The 19,052-nt window shown below is 44.7% G+C and overlaps 1 protein-coding gene across 1 annotated transcript; it reads left to right on the top strand.

Annotated features, from left to right (window-relative positions):
- The first annotated feature begins 3,339 nt into the window (after positions 1-3,339).
- Positions 3,340-8,532, top strand: Med18 (mediator complex subunit 18). Its single transcript, NM_026039.3, has 3 exons — positions 3,340-3,487; positions 4,253-4,396; positions 7,148-8,532. The coding sequence occupies exons 2-3, from the start codon at positions 4,324-4,326 to the stop codon at positions 7,699-7,701; spliced, it is 627 nt and encodes a 208-aa protein (NP_080315.1). The 5' UTR covers positions 3,340-3,487; positions 4,253-4,323; the 3' UTR covers positions 7,702-8,532.
- Positions 8,533-19,052: the final 10,520 nt, after the last annotated feature.

Below are 19,052 nucleotides of genomic sequence, written 5' to 3'. Positions count from 1 at the left end.
AGTATACATACAGAGGTCAGAAGACAACTTTTGGGACTCTCTCATTCAAACACTTGGGTCCCTGATAGTCAAAGCAAGTTTCAGGCTTGGTGGCAGACATTTTCTTTCTTTCTTTCTTTCTTTCTTTCTTTCTTTCTTTCTTTCTTTCTTTCTTTCTTTCCTTCCTTCCTTCCTTCCTTCCTTCCTTCCTTCCTTCCTTCTTTCTTTCTTTACCTACGGTGGCATAGTGCCAGCCTTTTATGGTTTTGTTTTGTTTTTACTAGCACATATTAATTACACATAATCATGGGTTTCATATGACGTTTTCATACGTGTACAGAATATGTATTGGTCACAGCCATACATACCCTACGGATTCCTCTAGCCCCTCCCCAGTCCCACAGATTCCCCCTGCTCCTTCCTGCCTAGCTGCCATTCTACTTCCATTGTGGTTTCCCCAATGAGTTTCGTTGGGCTTGCTTACAGGAGCAGGTGTGCTTTGTCGGTAGCTTGCAGCACTGAAGAAAATGTCTCCCCTTCGCCTAATAAACTTTAATTGCTGGAAGTCTTCAGGGAGGGGTGGGGCCTCCCAAACCTCTCCCTTCCCTCGGACAGGTTGGGCCCAATCTTAAGCAGATCTAGCTAGGTAAGCACAACACTGTGAGTTCAAACCGGCCATGACCACACCATGCCCGGAAGTCAGCATTTGACAGCAGCAGCACTACCCCTTCCTCGGGCCTCCTCTTCTGTGATGCTCTCTGAGCTGTGGAGTGTTATGGGAGCTCTCTCATTCATGGCTGAACATCCAGCAGTCTCTCATCAGTCTGACCAACTAGTTAGGAGTCTCCTCAGGGATCCCTGCCCACTGAAAAAGGAAGCTTCTTTGAGGAAAGCTGACAGACCTATTAACCTCTACCTATAAACGTAGCCATTTGGAAGGCAATTTGACTGGTATTTCATGTTCTTCAGCAAAACAACAGCAGTGTCTTCTACTAGTACTGGTGACCTCACAAGCCGCAGGCTTTTGACTAGGTTTACAGTAGCAGATGGAAATTTCTCCTGTGGTGCAGGCCTCAAATCCAACCCTAAAGTCTTAGGAGCTAGTTACTCAGTTACTCAGTATCAGTGTTAGTATGCACCTGGAGTCTTACTTGTCTAGTCCGTACTGTTGCGTGTAGATTCACAGTGTGTGCTCTCTCCCCCTCCCCATGTGTTTTGTGTGTGTGTATTTTGAGACAGAGTGTCATGGTGTAGCCCTGTTTGGCCTGGACCTCACTACTGTAGCCCACGCTAGCCTGGACCTCACAGAAATCTATCTGCCTTTGCCTCCCATGCACCACCAGGACTGGCTCTCCATGTTATTTAACATCATCAGCTAAATGAAGAGGGTGGTGGCTCACACTCACACTTGTCCTGAGCCTTGAGTTCCAGGAAAGTGTGGACTACAGTGTGCGTGCTACTGTCTCACGAGTTTTTTCATTAACCTCTTTTTTGTTTTGTTTTGTTTTTTTGTTTTTTGTTTTCTGAGACAGGGTTTCTCTGTGTAGCCCTGGCTGTCCTGGAACTTACTCCGTAGACCAGGCTGGCCTCGAACTCAGAAATCTGCCTGCCTCTGTCTCCTGAGTCCTGGGATCAAAGGCGTGCACCACCACCTCCCGGCTTCGTTAACCTCTTAAAACATTGCCTTACAGGCGTTATTAATATTATTTACAGTGCTGGGGATCAAACCTCAGGCCTGACACCCTGTACCACTGAGCTGTATAGCCCTGCATTTTTCTTAATCTTAAATACTCAACTTCTTGTTGTTGTCTGAATGTCATAAGTGATTATGTTGATATATACTGAACTAGACCATTCCATGATTACAAAGAAAGATGTATTAGAGATTAAACTGTCAAGCCATGGGAGGAGGTGGCAGAAAGAAGAACAAAGTGGCAGAGAAGCAAGCTGATTTCATGTGACAGCAAGGTGGAGCCCTGAGCTGATACAAGCTGCCCAGACTGACTGGGAACCAGGTACCCTTGCCTGAGGTAGTGACCTTTGGGGAAATGTTAAGGAGGGAGGGGTCCTGAAAGATTAAGGGTGCCTCACTCTATGTCCCTTATGTGTTTGGCATATGTACAGAGTTCAATAAGTACTTGTTGAATTTAAAATCCTTATCTATCTATCTATCTATCTATCTATCTATCTATCTATCTAATGTATATGTGTGCCTAGATATATGTGTACCATGTATGTCCTTTAGCATGGATGCCAGATGAGGGTGTCAGATCCCTTGGAACTAGAGTGGCAGGTGGTTGTGAGTCACATGATATGGGTGTTAGGGCTGAACCCAGGTCCTCTGAATAACAGCAAGTGCTCTAAACTGCTTAGCCATCTTCCCAGCCCCTAGTTATTTATTTATATTTTGTGTTATGAGTGTTTTTGCAAGTGTGTATGCATGTCTACCACACGGATGCAGTGACTGATGTAGTCAGACAAGGTAATAGAGCCCCTGGAAAGGAAATTATAAATGGTTGTTAGCCACTATGTGGGAGTTTGGGACCTCTGAGAGAGCAGCAGGGGCTATTAACTGCTCAGCCATCTCTCTAGCCCTTATTAATTAACTTATTTATTTATTTATTTATTTATTTATTTATTAAAAACCTCACAATATTGTTTAAGCGTTGAATGGCTCTGCTGGAGAGATCCTTACCACAGCTTCCCAAGGTTCTCAGATTTGAACTGTGCCTGGTCCCATGTATTTAAAGTTATGGTATGCACTGTAAATTGAACAAGTTTGCTGTTGTTTTGTATTAAACTTATGGCCTTGCACATGTCAGACAAGGCTCTAGCACTGAGCTGTTTCTCCAGACCCTTGAAAGCACACAAAATATTGTTCCTGCTGAGGTCTATATATAAATACACAACGCTGTGGTTAGCGTTTCCGATTTACAACATACCCCTTCCTTTTCTTTTTCTTTAATTTAATTTTTAACTTATTCATTTTACATCTCTTTCACTGCCAGCCCCGCCACCTCCGCCTCCCTTCTTTTTCAATGTGACTCTCCTTCCTCGCTCCCCCCAGTGGCTGAGTTCAAAATTTAAATATGGTATCCAATCGGCTTTATGAGATCTGATCAAAACATCCAGGTCGTCGAAGCTGAAAAAAAAAAAAAAAAAAAAAAAAACGTATCCTAGAGCTGTCCTATGACAGTCACCTTCCACGGTACCACTCTAGACTAGGACCCCAAAGCAACAGCAGCCCCGAACCTTGCGCGTGCGCTCTTGCACACCGGTGCCAGAAGGCGGGCGCGTTCCTTGCCCTCTCGGCACCCTTACTTTTCGGGGCGGTAGCGGAGAAGTTTCCTGTCCCTCAGCTTCCTACCGGAAGTGCTGAAGGGAGAGTTTGGCGGTTTCTCTGGCTCTGCGCTGGCGGCATTTGGGGGTGCGGATTGCGGGTGTGCACGCGTGGATTTAATTCCAGCTTTACAAGGATCTGTAGCGCGGACGGAGACGTGTTGCTAGTGTAAGTGCACACGTGTCCCGGCTGCCCGCGTGGGAGGACCGGGACAGTCACTCTAACTTCATATTTCCCGCCTGGCTCATTTGCAGAGGCGTTCTCATAAAGGCAGAACCAGTTCTAGTTACATCGCTCGTGTGCCCTGGGGCCTTTCCCTGAGTCTGCATGGCCTCCGCATAGAGTGAAGGGTGGACAAGGTCCTTAGGTCTCCCTCGGATCTTTTCTTTTGTTTTTTCTTTGAGACAGTCTCACTGTGATGCCCTAATTGGCCGGGATTTGCTATATAGACCAGTCTAGCCCGAAGCTGCAGCCGTCCTTCTAACTCTGTCCCCAAGTATTGAGATTACAGATGTTCCCCCCAACACAGCCGGTTTTTATTTCTTTATGTTTGGAAACGAGGCCTCTCAGTGTAGCCCAGTGTAGTTACCATTTTTGAATATGAATGTCGGTTTCTTTCGAGCCAGGTAGTGGGTGGGGGAGACGAGGGCTGTGGGGTTAAACACCCTTGGTCTTATTTTAAACGAGACAGTAGGTTTCGGAACAAGAGGTTACATAGCTGCCTCGAGATTACATAGAAAAACGTTTATAAGGTTCAGAACTTGATACTAGATGGCTATTCCGTATCTCCGGAGCTAGAACCCCTCTTATTCCCGAGTCACCCGTTCTTGGAACCGGCTGTATAAGCAGATGTGCAAAGTTAAGACTGAATGAGCTTTGGTTTCAAGGCCACTGCCGCAGCAAACAGGGTATGGACAAGTGTGACTTTTCCAGGTGGATCCTGTGCTTCTCCGGTTGGAAGATCTGTTTGCAGTTCTGTTGTCTTGAACCTAATTAGAGGCATCATGGAGGCGCCTCCAGTCACCATGATGCCCGTCACTGGGGGCACCATTAACATGATGGAGTACCTCCTGCAGGGTAAGTCAGCCAAGGAGCTTGTGTTACCAAGTTTTCAGTTTTTTCTGGCTAGAGCAAGTTGAGATGACTTATAGGCAACTGTAGGGTTCCTGTAACTGTGTTTAAAAGAGGGTGGGTGGGAAGATGGCTCAATGGCCAGAAACTCACTCTGTAGACCCTTCTGGCTGCAGGGGCCTGGGATTATAGATATTTACCACTATTGTCCTATTGTCTGTTCTCTCTCTCTCTCTCCCTCTCTCCCTCTCTCTCTCCCTCCCTCCCTTGCTCTTTCTTTCTTTCTTTCTTTCTTTCCTCTATTTTTGTTTGTCTCCGTATAGTTCTCGCTGTCTATAGACCAGGCTGGCCTCGAACTCAGAATTCAGAGGTCCATCTGCTCTGTCTCCCAAGTGCTTGGGATTAAAGGCACAAGCCACCACTGCATGACTTTCATTTTTTTTTTTTTTTCATCTTGAAAAATTAAAACTCAGGCCCGAGGAGAAGGCCCAGCCGTTAAAAGCACTGGCTGCTTCTTGGTTCAATTCCCAGCACCTACATGGCAGCTCACAACTGTGTGTAACTCCAGTTGCAGAGAATTTGATGCCCTAGTCTGGTCTCCATGGATTCAGGCATACAGGTAGTTCACAGATGAGCTTGCAGGCAAAACACTCCTTCTTACACATAAAATTTAAAAACAAAAAACAAGAACAAAACAAAACAAACCAAAAAAACCTCATACCGAGTCTCCCTCTCACCTCTCCACTGTGTTTCCTACCTTAGCTGCTTAGATGCCCCACATGAGTGAGGTCCCCAACTGGCTTATTTCTCCTAGCATTATATCCTTGATAAAGTCATGTCCTATGACAGAATTTATATTGTTTTTGTTGTTTGGAAGCAGTACTAAGGAGCCCAGGCTGATTAATTTTTTTCAAGTATGATTAAAATGATTCTTTTAGATTTTTAAATCTTATTTTATCTGTATGAGTGTCTTGCCTGCATGTGTGGGAGTCAGAGGTCAGACAAGTATGTCCAGTTCCCTGAAAAGGAGTCGTGGACGATTATGAGCCACCGTGTGGGTGCTGGTGGACACCGAACCCAGGTCCAGCACTCTTAGCTGCTGAGCCTCCTCTCAAACCCCCAGGCTGACCTCTAACTGGCTGGGTGTCCAGGAGCAGTGTTAACCTCTGATCTTCGGGCCTGAGCCTAACTGTGTGCATGCGCTGTGCATGCTGACTGGGCTGTGTCTGTTGTTGAGTTAGCATTGTTATTTCATAGTTCATTCATTTCGGTACGTGTCTTAGCTTTTTGTTGCTCCACGGCCTCCATTTTAAATGTGTATATGAGCACATCACAGTGCCCTCACCTCTCCTAGTACAGTTGGGCTGGGCATCTGGTCTCCTTCTCATTTTTGGTTACAAAGAAAACAGCTGATACAGGTCAGGGGACATGTGGTGGTTTTATCTTTATATTTATTTTTGGAGCTTCAGTTTTTTTAATTGTTTTTTTTTTTTTTTAAGATTTTTTTGTTTTGTTTTTGTTTTTGTTTTTCGGTTTTTCGAGACAGGGTTTCTCTGTGCAGTCCTGGCTGTCCTGAAACTCACTCTGTAAACCAGGCTGGCCTCTAACTCCAACTCGGAAATCCACCTGCCTCTGTCTCCCAAGTGCTGGGATTAAAGGCATGCACCACCCCTGCCCAGCTTTTTTTAAGATTTTAAAATACCATTTTTAGTTCTCTGTGCATGTGTTTCAGGGGATGGTACATGCATGCGAGGCAGGAGGTGCTGGGATCCTTGGAGTTGGAGTTACAGGTTGTGAGCCACTTGATGTGGATGGGATTGAACTCTGGCCTCTGCAAGAGCAGTACAAACTCTTTACCTCTGAGTGGTTTTCCCAGCCCCAGTCTTGCAGCGACTCTATTGCCTCAGACTCCTGAGTGCCTGCATGCCTGGCTCAGTTAAATAACTGTTTAATCTTATTTAATCTTTGTTGTTGTTTAATTTTATTATTTTATAGTGCTAGGAATTGAACCCCGAGCCTTCTGTGTCAGTCCTCAGCCGTTAAGCTCCATCCCTCAGCCTTGGTCCTCTTGGTGCCTTGATCAAACCCCAGCAAGGCCTTGCATCTGGAGCACATGGTCTCTCACAGATCTACACCCAGCCACAATGATTTATTTATAGCCAATGCAATTTTTCCATTTGTAGAACAAATTCAGATTTTCTTTTTCATATAATTATACTTCAGAACAAGAAGCCGGGCATGGTGATAACACCCCTTTCATCCCATTAAGGCAGGCAGGTGCTGGAGCAGTAGCTGAGAGCTACAGCCTGAGCCACTGACAGAAAGATGGGGGCCCGCTTTTGAAAACTCCCACTGACACACCTCCTCCAACAAGGACGTTCCTCCTAGTCCTTCCCTAAACAATAGGAAGTAGAGACTAGACATTCAAATCCAGGAGCTGTGGGGGCTACTGTCATGCAAACCACTACCCGGCATTTGCTGCTAAGTCAGACAACCTGGGTTCAATCTGGGACCCACAGGGAATCCGTTCTAGCGGGTTATCCTCCAACCAACATTTATGTGCCATTGTATTCTCGAGTTTGCCGAGACAAGAATGACTAAATATAAAACGTTTTGAATAGACAAATAAATAGAATCCCATGGATTGTTCTTAGAAAACGTTGCATAGAACTATTTATTTGGTGTGTGTATCTTTCGCTGGTTTCATGACCCTAAATGAAATGAAAGCCGGGACTCACTGTGCTTGTGCCTCTTCAGGAAGTGTTTTGGACCACAGTTTGGAAAGCCTCATCCATCGCCTCCGAGGTTTGTGTGACAACATGGAGCCTGAGACCTTCCTTGATCACGAGATGGTCTTCCTGCTTAAGGGCCAGCAGGCCAGCCCGTTCGTCCTAAGGGCCCGGCGCTCCATGGACAGGGCAGGGGCACCCTGGCATCTGCGATACCTGGGACAGCCCGAAATGGGAGACAAGAACCGCCACGCCCTGGTGCGCAACTGTGTGGACATCGCCACGTCTGAGAACCTCACGGACTTCCTGATGGAGATGGGCTTCCGCATGGACCATGAGTTTGTCGCCAAAGGACACCTGTTTCGGAAGGGCATCATGAAGGTTGTGGTGTACAAGATTTTCCGAATCCTGGTCCCAGGGAACACGGACAGCACCGAGGCCCTGTCCCTCTCCTATCTTGTGGAATTAAGTGTTGTCGCCCCGGCTGGGCAGGACATGGTCTCTGATGACATGAGGAACTTTGCAGAGCAGCTCAAACCTCTGGTTCACCTGGAAAAAATAGACCCCAAAAGGCTGATGTGATGAAGAAAGTTTGTCGGCCTTTTAGGCCTGTCCCCACCTGGGAGGTGAGAGACTTCGAAAGTAGCCCAGGTACTGCTGCCAGCCGGGCCCACTTCCTTCCAGAAGATGATGGCGAGACCTGGTTCCTTTCAACTGTTTCCTTCACTTGGTAATGTCTCTTTTTTCTTGCAACAGGGTTTTACCATGGAATTCACTACATAAACTAGCTACCCTGGAACTCAGGACCCTGTACTTCCCGCCTAAGTGCCTGCAAGGTCCTTATTAAACCTGACTGTTCATCTTCTTGATAGGCTTTTCCAATGAAAGACCCAGGATAATATGGAGATTTGTTCAAGTCCTCCCTCCACTCAAAAAGAGGGAACTGGAATAAATTAGCTTTTCAGAGGAAAGGTCAAAAAACAACTCATAATATTTTGCTTTTTTTTTCTTTTTTCTCTTCTTTTCTTTTCTTTTTTGTTTTTTTTTTTTGTTTTTTGTTTGTTTGTTTGTTTGTTTGTTTGTTTTGTTTTTCAATACAAGACAGGGTTTCTCTGTGTTGCTTTGGCTGCCCTGGAACTCACTTTGTAGACCAGGCTGGCCTCAAACTCAGAAATCCACCTGCCTCTGCCTCCCGAGTACTGGAATTAAAGGCGTGCGATAACACGCAAGCCCGGCTGTTTGTTTTTTTTTTTTTGTTTTTTTTTTGTTTTTTTTAGAGAAACATTTTTTATTCCTTTATTTATTTGTTGTTTTCTTCATATGTTTTAAATTGTGTTGTTTTGCCATTGATATACAAGGTTTACAATGGTGGTGTGAGCCAGCATTGTGTGGTAATAAAGACTGAAAAGACTCAGTTGTGATTCTGATTCTTACTCGTCTTAACTCCTTCCTAGTCTACTTCTATATTGCTATAGTTCTGTCTTACTATTGTTGTTATTGTGTATGCTGTGGGGGCCTCTCCAGGACCCACATGGGAGAAAGAAAGAACCGACTCCTGCCTGTTGCCGTCCTGTTTCTCCACAGGATTGGTTGAGTCCTGCACCCACATGTGTGCACACCCACACACAAATGTAATCAAAAACATTCAAGTAGCTGGTGATGGAGAGGTGGCTTAGCTGCTAAAGAGCACTGGCTGCTCCTGCAGAGAGGACCAGGCTTAATTCCAACACATCCTTGAGTGCTGACAACCTTCCGTAGGAGTCCAGTTCTAGGTGATTGGATGCTCTCTTTTGAAGTACACAGGCACCAGGCACACACTCAGTACACAGACATGTTCAGGCAAGAAAAGGGCCATGTGCTGGTGGTGCATGCCATTAACATTAGTCCTGGCACTCAGGAGGCAGAGGCAGGCAGACCTGTGGTCTACAGTGCAAGTTCCAAGACAGCCAAGGCTACACAGAGAAGAAAGACAAAAGGCTCATAGTCTTAGATTTGAAAAGTCAGATACTTTTTCTCCTTCTCCTTCTCTTTTTCTTTTTCTTTTTTTTTCTTTTTCTGCCAGGAAAACTTTCAGTCCACTTTCTTTTTTATAGGAGTCTTACCCAGGATCCTACCAACAGCCTTAGTGAAATTTACTGTTGGCTCATCTACCTTCTGTTTTAGATTACAGTTATTTCTTTAGGTCTCACGTGTGCATGTGCTTCTGTGCACATGGGATCAGAGGCCAGCTTCCAGCAGTTCTGTATTTTCACCATCCGGGGCCTGAGTGTGGAACTCAGGTTGTCCGGCCTGGCAGCAAGCTCCTTTATCCACCTTTCCTTTCCAGATGAGATCTCTCACAGCCTGCAGCTCAGTTTCATCTAGACACCAGCCAGGGGCCCCTTAGCTTTCTTCTTTCCACCCTCCCTGCAGCAGCAGGGTTAGCAAAAGCCAGTCACTGCCTCCAGCTGCTGCCCGGGACCTGAACTCAGGTTTGTGTGTTTGCTTAGCAATGTTTTATCCCCTGAACTACAGCCCCGGTCCCTTGCAGTTATTCTTTGTAGAGATGTTTTAATCTTTCATGAAAGTAGTATATTTGAGCCATCCTGTTATCAGGGCATGGGGAGGCTGAGACAGGAGGATCACAAAATCCAGGTCAGCGTGAGCGACAGCAAGATCCTGTCTCAAACCACAGGCACACTCAAACACACACAGAGGAAAAGGACATTTTTGTTGATGGAACATTTTAAAACCAATAAAATACCAGAGATGGTTCTATTTTTGCTACACCTGCATGTGTAGCTGTGGAGGTCTACAAACCACTGCCTGTACACTGTGGTTGCTAGGTTTTGGAACTTAAAAAAATTTATTTTTTTCTCAGCCAGGCATGGTGGCCCAGCACTCAGGAGGCAGAGAAATACAGATCACTAAGTTTGGGGCCAGCCTGGTCTACAGAGTAAGTTCCAGAACTTTTTGTATACCAGGCTGGCCTTGAATTCACATAGCTCCAGCCTGCCTCTTGCCTCCTGAGTGCTGGGGTTAAATGCCTGTGCCCAACAAGCCTGGCCATAACTCACTTTGGATCTTAGTTTGTCATTCAGAGGAATGGATTGTAGTCCAGTATAGACTGTTTGGCTAGCATGCACAAGATCTATAACTAATACCACTCATGTACAAGTTCCCTGACTAATCCCACTCAAACACAAACACACAGACTATCAAGCAAGGCATAGTTTGTCCTCATTTGTCCCAACAACCAGAGAAGCTGAAGTCTGAGGAACACTTGTGTCCAGAAACTTAAGATCCAGTTTGGACAATATAGCAAGACCCAGGTGGGAGTGGGGTTTTGCATCAAGAGACAAGCAGACAGATTTCTGTGCGTTCGAGGCCAGCCTTCTCTACAGAGTTCCAGGTGAGAAACTGTCTAAAAAAGTTTTTTAAAGAACCCCAAAATGAGCTGGGCATGGTGGCGCACGCCTTTAATCCCAGCACTTGGGAGGCAGAGGCAGGCAGATTTCTGAGTTCGAGGCCAACCTGGTTTACAGAGTGAGTTCCAGGACAGCCAGGGCTACACAGAGAAACCCTGTCTTGAGAAACAATAACAAGAAGGAGGAGGAGGAGAAAGAGAAAGGAGCGGGTGGGAAGAGAAAGGAAGAAGAGGAGAAAGAGGAAGGAGGAGAGGAGGAAGAGAAAGGGAGGAACAGGAGGAAGAGGAGGGGAGAGAAAGAGGAAGGAGGAGGAGAAAAAGTATTCCTTCACAGTCTTTGCTTGCATTTATCCCTCCAAGTTCCTACACTGAGGGGCTGTAACCTGGGGGGTTGTGAGATGAAACAAGCCCTTTCTTTATTCCCCAGGTTGTTTTGGACCATGGTATTTACCACAGCAACAAAGCAAACTAGGACAGGCTGCCACTGTGTGTTAGTACAATCACTCAGACACTGCTCCTTAGTGTGTAGCCTCCCTCTGTTTCTAATCTCTGTGTTTATTCTGTACTAGACAAAGTCTTCCTTTCCAGCCCAGGCCAGCCTTGAACTTGAGGCAGTCCTTCTGCCTTGACCTCCAGAGGGCTGGGATTACAGGCATGAACTACTATACCCAGTCCTAAATTATACTTTTATTCTCTATCACATGTAACCACAAAAATTAAATTTATTTTCGTTTGTTTCTGTTTTTATTCTGAGGCATCGTCTCATGAAACGCAGCCTAGCTTCATCCTTTTGAGTTAGTGAGGCTGACCTTGAACTCAAAGAAATCCACTTGCTCTCCACCTCTGGAGAGCTGAGATTAAAGGCATGCACCACCATGCCCAGCCTCATCTTCTTAAAGTACATTGTGTGTATGTGTGTGTGTGCGCTTGCGCAAGCGCGCATGTGAAAATCAGTGTACAAAAATGCAGTTACAAGCACATCCTCACATGCATGCCTTGGCTTGAATTTGGAGATAAAATGACAGCCCGTGGGAGTGTATTCTTCCCTTCAGCTGTATGGGTCCAGACTGATGGTATGTTTGCCCACTGAGCCAACCTCTCGGCCATCCTGTATTTTCTTATATTAACTTTATGATTTTAACTTTCACATTTCAGTCTTCAAACCATTTGAAGTCTGTCTTCTACATAGTTTCAAGTAGAGAGAGAGACCCACCTTTCTTCTCCCAGTGGTGAACTAGTTTCTGTCACCACCTGGGACAAATTCCTCCGGGGCTCTGTGGTGTGCCACCCTTAGCACACATTAACTTCCCACATCCAGACTGTCTTAAGCTCCCCTGTCTCCTCCACTGGCCTTTTCTTTGTTACCTGCCAGCAGCTGGCAGAGCCATGTTTTTATTGGCTTTGTGATGGATCCAGTTCTACCAGTAGGGCCGGTATCCCTACTTTGCTTTTCCCCTCAAAATAGACTTAGTTCTCATAGGCCACAGTGCCATACATCTATAATCCCAGCACTTGGGAGGGGCAAGCAGCGTATAGATCAGAATGCAAGGCCAGGAATTGAAATAGAAATTTTGTTTTCCTTCTTGAATAATAACTGTTCACTTATGGGAATCCCCACTTTCCACTAATAAAATGTGAGGTTTATAAGGGAGGGGTTTTGTACCCCATGCACGTGCCAGAATGGCCTAAGGTAGACCCCTGGACAATTATTAAGCAGATGAATGAAATATTTTTTGTATGTGTGTGGGTTTTTTTTCCTAAGATTTATTTATTTATTATATGTAAGTACACTGTAACTGTCTTCAGACACACCAGAAGAGGGCATCAGATCTCATTATGGATGGTTGTGAGCCACCATGTGGTTGCTGGGATTTGAACTCAGACCCTTCGGAAGAGCAGTCAGTGCTCTTAACCGCTAAGCCACCTCTCCGTGTGTGTGTGTGTGTGTGTGTGTGTGTGTGTGTGTTAGGACAGGACTTCTCTGTATATCTCTGGCTGTTCTGGTGGTACAGATCTTTAATCTCAGCACTTGGAAGGCAGACAGGTGCTATTTGAATTCAAGGCCATTTATACTGTCTGGCTCTTTGTAGGAAAGAATGGTCATTCCTCAGTACACTACAATTTAGTTGCAGTCCTAGGTAGTAGCGCGTGCACACACACACACACACACACACACACACACACACACACACACACACACACACACGTTTTCTTTTATTCTGTTTGTTTAGGCCAGGTATCACTCTAGGCCTAGAACTCTCTAGCCCCAGCTGGTCTTGAACTCATGGCAGTATGCCTGTCTCAGCCTCCACAGTGTAAGAGCACTCCCAAGTGGTAGATCACTTGCCGAGCATGCTCAAGTCCTAGGGTTTGATTCTCAGGACCACAAGTGAAAAGAAAGAGTTTGGCTGTTTGTTCATGACAGTTTATCTTGATCTTGAACTTGCTATGTAGCCAAGGCTGGCCTAAAACTCCGACGTCTCTTGCTGGAGATTTGGTTCCCTAGCTGCTTTTTTAGAGAACCCTTGTTCAATTCCTAGCACTCTCTCAGGATCACAGCTGACTGTAACTCCAGTCCCAGGCAATCCAAGTCCCCCTTCTGCCATAGATGCTGGCAGAACACCCATACACATAAAATAAAGGTGGTTTTTGTTTTGTTTTGTTTTTGTTTTTGTTTTTTTAAGTGGCCACATGTGGTGGCACACCCCTTTGGTCCTAGCAGGTGGAGCGCTGTGACGTTGAGGTCAGCCTGGTCTACATAGTAGGATCCTGTCTAGAAAAACAAAAACAAACAACAAAAAAATAAACCAAACCATCACAGTGTGCTGTAATAAAAAATACCATGAGTCATCATTCACAAAGTCAAACGCATATACCCAATAAAAATTTTTTCAAAAATTAGAACTGGGTATGCTGGTGCCCATCTTCAATCCCAGCACTTGGAAAGCAGAGAAGGTGGATCTGTATGAATTCAAGGCCAGCCAAGACTCCATTGGGAGTTCCAGGCCAGTCAAGTCTACATAATGATACTGTGTTTAAAAAAAAAATAACAGCATCAAATACATTTTAAAAGGGAAACAGACTGGCTTCTAAATCTGCCTCTACCTCCCAAGTGCTGGGATTACAGCCATGAGCCACTGGTCTTGGCTAAAAGAGGAAAAATGTGAGCCGCTGGCAGGCCCTTGTGCTTTGTTTGGTTTTCCTGCACAAGCCATCAAATCATTGGCAAGCAATGGCTATTCCCTGTTAGCTGTATTCTCTTAATTTCTTTTGTTATTTAATGACTGTTTTCTTTCTTTTTTATTTTTGGTTTTGGTTTTTCGAGACAGGGTTCCTCTGTATAGCCCTGGCTGTCCTGGAACTCACTTTGTAGACCAGGCTGGCCTCAAACTCAGAAATCCATCTGCCTCTGCCTCCCAAGTGCTGGGATTAAAGCTGTGCGCCACCACTCCCGTCTTAATGACTGTTTTGACTGCATGTATGTCTATGCACCATATAGGTTCCTGGCACAAAGAGAGGCCATAAGAGGGTGCCTGATCCCCTTGAACTGGAGTTTCCAAATGGTTGTGAGCTACTGTGTGGGTGCTGGGAATAGAACCTGGGTCCCTGCAAGAGTAGCAAAGGCCTTTCTTAACCTTTGAGCTGACTCTCTAGCACCCTCAACAGGAAGCTTTTCAACATAGGCCCTGAAAAGTTGGGAATTTATGTCTTTCTTGGGTCTCTTCTAGGCCACAAGAAGGCCACTTTCTGTCCTTGGTCTTGAACTTGCTATGTAGCCAAAGGTGGCCTTAATTCCTAAGTCTCATGCTGGAGATATGACTCTTCAAGGCAAGGTCTGATGCTTTGACCTCTAACTTTTAAAAAACAGTTTGTGTATGTTTGTATGTATGTATGTATGTATGTATGTATGTATGTATGTATGTATGTATTTTGTTATAGGATGTCTCCCAGCACAAGCTGGCCTTGAACTCATGATGTAGCCATGAATGGCTTTGGTCTTCTCTGTGGCTTTCCATGCCTGGTCAATATGGCCGGGAGCTCTGAGCAAGCCCTCTACCAGTTAACTGAGCTACATCCTCAGCCTTGACCTCTGACGACCTTTGGCAGTTAACTAAGTGGCACCATGTATTTCAGGTTCCACCATGTTCCTGGTCCTATGATGTGTACTTTGGCATCTAGTGCTAACACTTCCTAGCTCTGTGCATGTTGGACAGTGAAGTGAGCTTTTACAAAGTCTTTTACCTTGTGCATGTAATTATAGTCCCACTTTTCAGAAGTAGGTCAAACAAGTTAAATTACCAGTGTGCATAAAAGCATAGAACCTAGCACACTGTTGCCATATGGTTGCCTGATATATGTCAGTATTATTCTTGTACTTTTTTGTGTGTATATGTATAGCCATATGTGTATATATGTGTGTGTGTGTGTGCATGAGGACTCAGGGAGCCATCTGCCCTTCTCAGGGACAGGGTTGCCTGCTAACCCTGGTGTTTGCCAGTCGGGCTAGATTGGTGACAAGGAAGTCCCAAGGAGCTTCTCTCATTGTCTCAGCACTGGGACCATAAGCCTGGGCCCTCGTGCCCTTATTTCTGTGTGGGCTGTGAGGCGTGAACAGGTCCTCATGCTTATACAACCTGCACTTTACCAACTGAGCCATCCGCCGGCCGCTGTTTCTGTAGTATTGACAAACTTGCGTGCTTCCTCTGGGGAAGTATGGGTTAGCAGCTGAACCCAACAGTAATCAGCACAGGCTTGGAAGTTTGAGCTCAATTTCAAACTTCACTTCAGGGCCTGTGGTGAGGTTCAGTGTGGGGCACAGCTTTGCTTGCTTAGTGTTCCGGGTCTGGTATGTGGCACCAAAGACAACAGACATATCCAGGAGCAAGTTGCCACTGTGAGAGTGTTGTTCAAGCAGGCAAAGCACTTTATTTTAGTCTCTGTGCCACCCCACCCTGATTTGTGATGCTGGAGATGGGACTGGGGGTCCACTCATTAGGCCTTGTGCTCTATGCACCTCTTCCTATAGACTACACCAGAGATTAGTCAAGATAATTATAAACATTTCACACTTGGATATAGATGTATGCGCACATGTATGTGTGTGTATACACATACGCACACACATGTGTTGCCGCAGACTATTCCCTTTTTTGGGTCTCCTATTTGCATGGAACAGGTCTCTGATGGCAAGTGGGTGAAGGAGTCGGCGGATGACAAACAGATACGACAGGAGAGAGTGTGTAGAATCTGAGTGTAATGTCATAAAGTGAATGCCAGTCTTATATAATACAGAAAACAAAGGGGTAGGATATCACAGCAGGCAAAGTACACTGAAGTTATCTGACACAAAACAAAGGAATGACTTCAAAGGACTTATAGGAACCAGGTAATATTTACAGTAAAGATAGAACAGCCCTGCCTAGGATCAGCTAATGACAGCTAAGGATTTCACACCCTAGTCACAATTTGTGCTACGCCTTTGGGCCTTGTGAAAGCTAGCACCAGGGGGTTCTGCTCTAGCAGACCTTCTCATGAATAATGCAATATCACAACTCCCCCTATTTCCTAGGCCTTGATAAATTCTTATATATGAAGGCAACTTGGCTGTACTTTTGAGTATTTGTAGGGAATCTCCATTTGTCAGAAGAATTCACCAACTTGCTTCTAATATGCAATGTAGCCTACTATACCTGGCTGTAGTGAAGATTCTAAGTATACTTTGCTAAGCTTGCCCTGAAATATCTAACTCTTATGTAGTAAAATACTGTAAGAAAGCATGTAAGACGCTCCACGATATTGCAGGGACAAATCTGGGGCATTTTAGCTATGGGAATGCTATGGTTCCAGGAGGCTGAGTTTCCTTGAAGCTCTTTGCCTCAGGACTGCTTCCAGGTTTTTAGGCCTGCCAAGCGAGTCACTACTGCAGTGGATGTAGCATTTGCAATGTGTATATGTATATATGTGCATTAAGTATATGTGCATATGTGTATTTCTATATATGTGTACATGTGTATATGTGTATGGTGTATGTGTGTACATGTGTATGGTGTATGTGTGTATGTGTGTATATGTGTATGGTGTATGTGTGTATATGAGTATATGTGTATGGTGTAGAGTGTATATGTGTATATGTGTAGGGTGTAGGGTATATGTGTGTATGTGTGTATATGTGCATATGTGTATTTGTATATATGTGTACATGTGTATATGTGTATGGTGTATGTGTGTACATGTGTATGGTGTATGTGTGTATGTGTGTATATGTGTATGGTGTATGTGTGTATATGAGTATATGTGTATGGTGTAGAGTGTATATGTGTATATGTGTAGGGTGTAGGGTGTATGTGTGTATGTGTATATGTGTGTATATGTGCATATGTGTATATGTATATATGTGTAAATAGAGGCAGGTCTCTGTGAATCTGAGGCCATCCAGCTTGGTCTGCAGAGTGAGTTCCAGGACAGAGAAACCCTGTATTGAAGAAGAAGAAGAAGAGGAAGAAGAAGAAGAAGAAGAAGAAGAAGAAGAAGAAGAAGAAGAAGAAGAAGAAGAAGAAGAAATATATGTGTGTATATATTTAGTATTTAGGCTGGTTTAAATAAAGATGCAGGGGTCATCACAATGGCTCATCGGGTAATTGTGTCAAGCCTGGTGACCTGAGTTAAGTCCCTGGGACCCACACGGTAGGAGAAAACCTACTCCCAGAAGTTGTCCTCTGACTTCCACATGCACACTGTGGTATGTGTACACACACTCACCACACCCAGAAATGACTCAGCTGGATTGAGGATCTAGCTGAGTTCGCAGAGCACTTGTGTTGCATGCAGAAGGCCCTGGGTTTGATCCTTGCCTTATGCCTATAATTCCAGCACTTGAGAGATGATGGATATAGAAAGAGCAGAAGCCCAAGGGCATTCTTAGCTATACAGGGAGTTGAAGGTCAGCCTAAGCTGCATGAAGGCCTGTCTCGAAAAGAAAAAAGAGGGTAGGAGAGATGGCTCAGAGGTTAAGAGCACTGACTGCTCTTCCAGAGGTCCTGAGTTCAATTCCCAGCAACCACATGGTGCCTCACAAACATCTGTAATGGAATTTGATGCCCTCTTCTGGTGTGTCTGAAGTCAGCTACAGCGCACTCGGGAACATAAAATAAATAAATTAATCAATCTTAAAAACAAAAAACAAAAAAAAACCCAAATCTCTCAGCATTTAGTGCTCCAATTTATGTTTAGAATATTTCATTTTCAAGTTATTTATTTACTTATTTGTGGTGTGTATGTGTGTGTGTGTTTGTGTGTGTGTGTGTGTGTGTGTATTAAATTTTCATATAATAATAGGCCTAAGTAACACACCCAAGTGAGGGATGTGTTGTCTCCAGAATCCAAATAGGCCCACTAAACGTTGTGCTTCTTTCTTGGTTGTAGGAGGGGCCAGGTGCAATAACTTATCTTTCACCTTAGAAGGAATATCTCTGCATGCCCCACACCACTGGACTCCTAAGAATTTCACTGAGGTAGATGGTCCTTGAATTTTGGTTGGATTTATTTCCCATCCTCTGATACGCATATGTGTTACCAATGAGTCCAAAGTGGTTGCTACTTCCTGCTCACTTGTTCCAATCAGCATAATGTCATCAATATAGTGCACCAATGTGATATTTTGTGGAAGATCCAAACGATCAAGATCCCTTCTAACTAAATTATGACACAGGGCAGGAGAGTTAATATATCCTTGAGGCAAAACTGTGAAGGTATACTGTGTGTACGTGTATGTCTCAGGTGTCCTCAGAGGCCAGAAGAGGATGCTAGACCCTGTGGTGGCAGAGTTACAGTTGGTTGAGAGTCATCCAATATGGGAACTGGGAACTGAGCTCAGGTCCTCTGGTAGAGCTACAGGCAGTCTTAACCACTGAGCCATCTCTCCAGCCCCCCTTTCTAGCGTTTTGTTTTTCTCTGTGAGACAAAGTCTCACACATGATATAGCTTCAGCTGGCCTAGAACTGGATATGTAGATCAGGCTGACTGCAAACTCATGGAGATTTCCCAGTCTCTCCTTCCCAAGTGCTGGGATTAAGTCCATGTGTCATCTTGTCTGGCAAAATTTTCATATAATAATACTATTATACAATTACTTATAAGTTCTAATTTTAAGTTGTATACTGTAGACTGGGTTCTAGCTCAAATATTTTCACACATAATAATTCATACCCTATGTGGGCAGTACTGCGCATCTTTAATTCCAGCATTTCGGAGACAGAAGCAGGTGGATCTCTGTGAGTTTGAGGCCAGCTTTGTCTGCAGAGTGAGTTCCAGGACAGAGGAACCCTGTCTTGAACAAAACAAAAACAACAAAATAAACAAAAACAACAACAACAAAACCAGCAAAAATCATACCCTGTATTAAGGAAGACAGACTCCCACTTTCTGACAAGGAGCCCCAGGCTTAGATAAGCCATCTGCACGAACCCCTATGTCCTATGTCCTGGTTTTTGTATCAACCTCAGGTCCTGATGCTTGCAGGGCAATCACT

Source organism: Mus musculus, chromosome 4 (genome assembly GCF_000001635.26).
Source record: "Mus musculus strain C57BL/6J chromosome 4, GRCm38.p6 C57BL/6J".
Lineage (NCBI taxonomy): Eukaryota > Metazoa > Chordata > Mammalia > Rodentia > Muridae > Mus > Mus musculus.
Note: the sequence above shows the minus strand (reverse complement) of the source record. Positions and strands in the feature narration are given on the sequence as shown.

Bases quoted from the DNA above. Each gene is read 5' to 3' on its own strand.
- Med18 (NM_026039.3), top strand. From the start codon at position 4,324: ATGGAGGCGCCTCCAGTCACCATGATGCCCGTCACTGGGGGCACCATT. The intron at 4,397-7,147 runs GTAAGTCAGCCA...GTGCCTCTTCAG, and splicing joins GATGGAGTACCTCCTGCAGG to GAAGTGTTTTGGACCACAGT.